At 37.3% G+C, this 3,167-nt stretch overlaps 1 protein-coding gene across 1 annotated transcript; it reads right to left on the bottom strand.

Annotated features, from left to right (window-relative positions):
* Positions 1 to 786: 786 nt before the first annotated feature.
* LOC132167407 (uncharacterized) lies at positions 787 to 1,566 on the bottom strand. Its single transcript, XM_059578375.2, has one exon. The coding sequence runs from the start codon at positions 1,430 to 1,432 to the stop codon at positions 908 to 910; it is 525 nt and encodes a 174-aa protein (XP_059434358.2). The 5' UTR covers positions 1,433 to 1,566; the 3' UTR covers positions 787 to 907.
* Between the last annotated feature and the right edge of the window lie 1,601 nt (positions 1,567 to 3,167).

The raw sequence follows: 3,167 nt of genomic DNA, 5'->3' as shown, positions 1-3,167 counted from the left end.
AAGCAAAAGTTGCCAACCAAGGAAGCTCCTACCAAGTATTTGGCTTAACTACTCTCAAGAATTTTTGCTGTGAAAACTTAGGCATCAAAGCTTTTCCTGCTGACACAATCAGCTTCCCAACTATTTTCCCTTAAGAATAAAATTACTTTTTGATTCCCTATAAAAAAGCACTTTACAATAAATTCCTTCCGAGAAGAGATGAGAGAGAATTGTTGGAATATATGAATTATTTTTCAGAGGAGAGATGAGAAAGAATTGTTGGGACATGTGAATGAGAGAGGAGATGTCATCTACAGTGTTTCCCATGCCCTTTGATGTTGATTATACCTTTGATGTTAATTATATTTAGGGCTTTTGATGTGGGTAATTTTTTGTGTTTTTTTTTTAGATTTTTCCTAAACATAAGAAAGAGAATGGGCTATAAAAAGTCTACTGCTAGTGCTCTTATCTTACCTCTTATAGTCACCCTTCCCGAAAACTGTTCCAACACACCGTAAGGATTTTATTATATTACAAAACACTTTGATGTTGGTTATATTTAGGACTTCTAATATGGGTAATTTCTTTTGATGTTGGGCTAAAGTCACCCATCCCGGAAACTGTTCCAACATACCGGAAGGATTTTATTATATTACAATGAACCTAGTGAACACTCAAAACGTTAGGCTTAAGTAATCCAATTCGTTTTCACAAACCAAATCCTAGAATCAATAATACCCAAAATAGAAAATATTATAATTGTTGAGATCTCAAATTTGTAAATAATTTAATCAAAAGGCTTAAGAAGAGTGAAATCACATTTCATTATGGCACAAATAAGTTATAACAGTATGGGGAATTCCAACTTTAAAAGAAAGTTCTAAGAAAAAAACAAACAAACAAACCCCCCAATATCAGAGAAAGAAAACTAGATTCTCTTCTCCTTCATCTTGAGCAATTCTATCCTCTCATTTATTTCACGAGACTTGGACTCCAAGAAACCCCAAAAAGACACCAACGCATCCTCCTCCTGTTGCTCGTCAAGCCACCCGTCCCACGACGCCAAAGCCTTCTCGAATTCCTCCACCTTCTTCGTCTTCTGCTTCTTCCTCCTCCTCTCTCCCCCTTCTTCTACCCTCTCGTTTTTCGTGAATATCTTGGATTTCAAGGAACCAACAGAGAAGTTGAACGCCCCCTCATTGTTCCTGTACTTGTCGACTATTGCCTCCACGTCTTCCCGGCTCTCCGGCCACGTCTGCAGCGTCCCGTCCGGCCCATAAGAAATCACGCATACCGGAATGTTGCACAGTTCGGCGAGTTCCAATGCTTTCTTCTTCAGCGTTGGATTTCTCCTCCTGAATGTTTTTGCTTGGATTCCCGTCTTATTTTCCCTCCTCTCCCCTTGGGGCTCTTCTGATGAAGACATTGGAGCAAGAACAATCGTCTCTTCCATCCTTCCTTCCTTCGCCTAGGGTTTCTCCGCCGGCCTTTGAAAACCTTTTCTTGATCGACAATCAAGGACCCCCATTTATAGGCTCAGAATTCTAATCCAACTCTGCCTTTTCCTTTCCTTTCTTTACTGGGAGTTTCGTCGAACTTTCCTTTTTCTTAGCTTTCTAGTTTTAAGGCTTTAAAAATTGAAAGTCGGTGTTTGGATGGGCCGGTTCTTTTGAAAATCAGACCTACAAACCCACTAGTTCCTGATGGGCCGCAGTTCACATACAGCTTTGACTCTGCCTTCTTCAATTAATTCGCATGTTTGCTTTGCTATCAACAGGACTAATGGGATTTGTGAACCTGACTCCAATTTAATACAAAATTAGTGAGTTAGGGTTGCAGAGTCTAATGTGTTTAATTAAATAGATCGAATTAGAATTGATCTATATAGTCTTAGATCTATGTCTCAACATGATCTAAATCCGATACGCGACATTACGACTGACAATTTTTGACGTAATCCACTAATCGAACACAAAATTATAATGTTAGGGTTGAAGGGTCTAACTGTTTAATTAAAAATGTTGAATTAAGGTTGACCGATATAATTTTATACACATGCCTTAACGCGATTTGAATTCAACACATGAATATGAATTGTTTCTCTAACGATCAATTTTGAAGTTTTCAAATTGATAGCATGTTCAAGAATAATACTTTAAAGATAAGATAGTTCTTGAAAACACATTTAATAGTAAATTATTATGCTATCTTCTATTGCTATGAATTTAAAATTTATATTAAAAAAAAATTAAAGAAGGAACCAAATAAGCCCTTCTCTTACGTAAGCTTTGCCATCTTTTTTTTCTTTTCTATATTTGTCTCCCATTACTTTTTACCAGCCCGCCATTATTATAACACTTTATAAATGCGCAGCGGAAGTTGAGGATTCGGGCAGATGGCTTTACGTAACTTCGGTGTGAGCTGAGATACGTGAAAGACATTTATCTTAGTATCACTTAAGCCAAAACACTCATGCATTAGGAGATACAAGAATTACATCATCACTTTAGCTTTGATAGTTGAATGGGGCATGGACTCCTTTAGAAATCAGCAAAACATGCCTATAGACGTCTTACAAAAAGAGGTCAAAGAGAAGTGGAATGTAGATGTCCAAGCAAGTTTTTTGTACAGGGCTAGAAGAAAGAGACAACAAAAAATTTATAGTAAATTGGATGAGGAGTATCATCGATTATAGGACTACTATTCGATGGTTAGGAAGGCCAATGTGGGCAGTTGTTTGATTTTGATGATTGAGAGACTAATCTTCTAGGTGCCATGTAGGTTTCAATGGTTGTACGTGTCATTGGCAACAATGAAAAATGGTTTCAAAGATTGGTGTAGGCATGTGATAGGTGTTGATGCCTGTTTTTTGAAAGGGATGTATAAGGGCCAGTTAATGGTTGTTGTTGGAAGGGATGCCAACAACAATATGTACCAAATTGCCATGGTGGTTGTGGAAGTAGATACTAAAGATAGTTGGACTTGGTTCCTGGAGGCACTTGTGGCAGAACTTGGCTCAACACTAGCACATGGGTGGACTTTCATATCAATTATCTTGGCCCAGCATCAGCACATGGGTAGACTTTCATATCAAATTGACAGAAGTTTAGTTAAATAGTTTTTATTTTTTCATGTAATTTACTTTCATATTAGACACTTGTATCAAACTAATATTTACATTTTCTCTT

This window comes from Corylus avellana, chromosome 2 (assembly GCF_965113065.1).
Source record: "Corylus avellana chromosome 2, dhCorAvel1.hap1.2, whole genome shotgun sequence".
NCBI classification, from domain to species: domain Eukaryota; kingdom Viridiplantae; phylum Streptophyta; class Magnoliopsida; order Fagales; family Betulaceae; genus Corylus; species Corylus avellana.
This window is presented reverse-complemented; position numbering and strand designations above follow the sequence as displayed.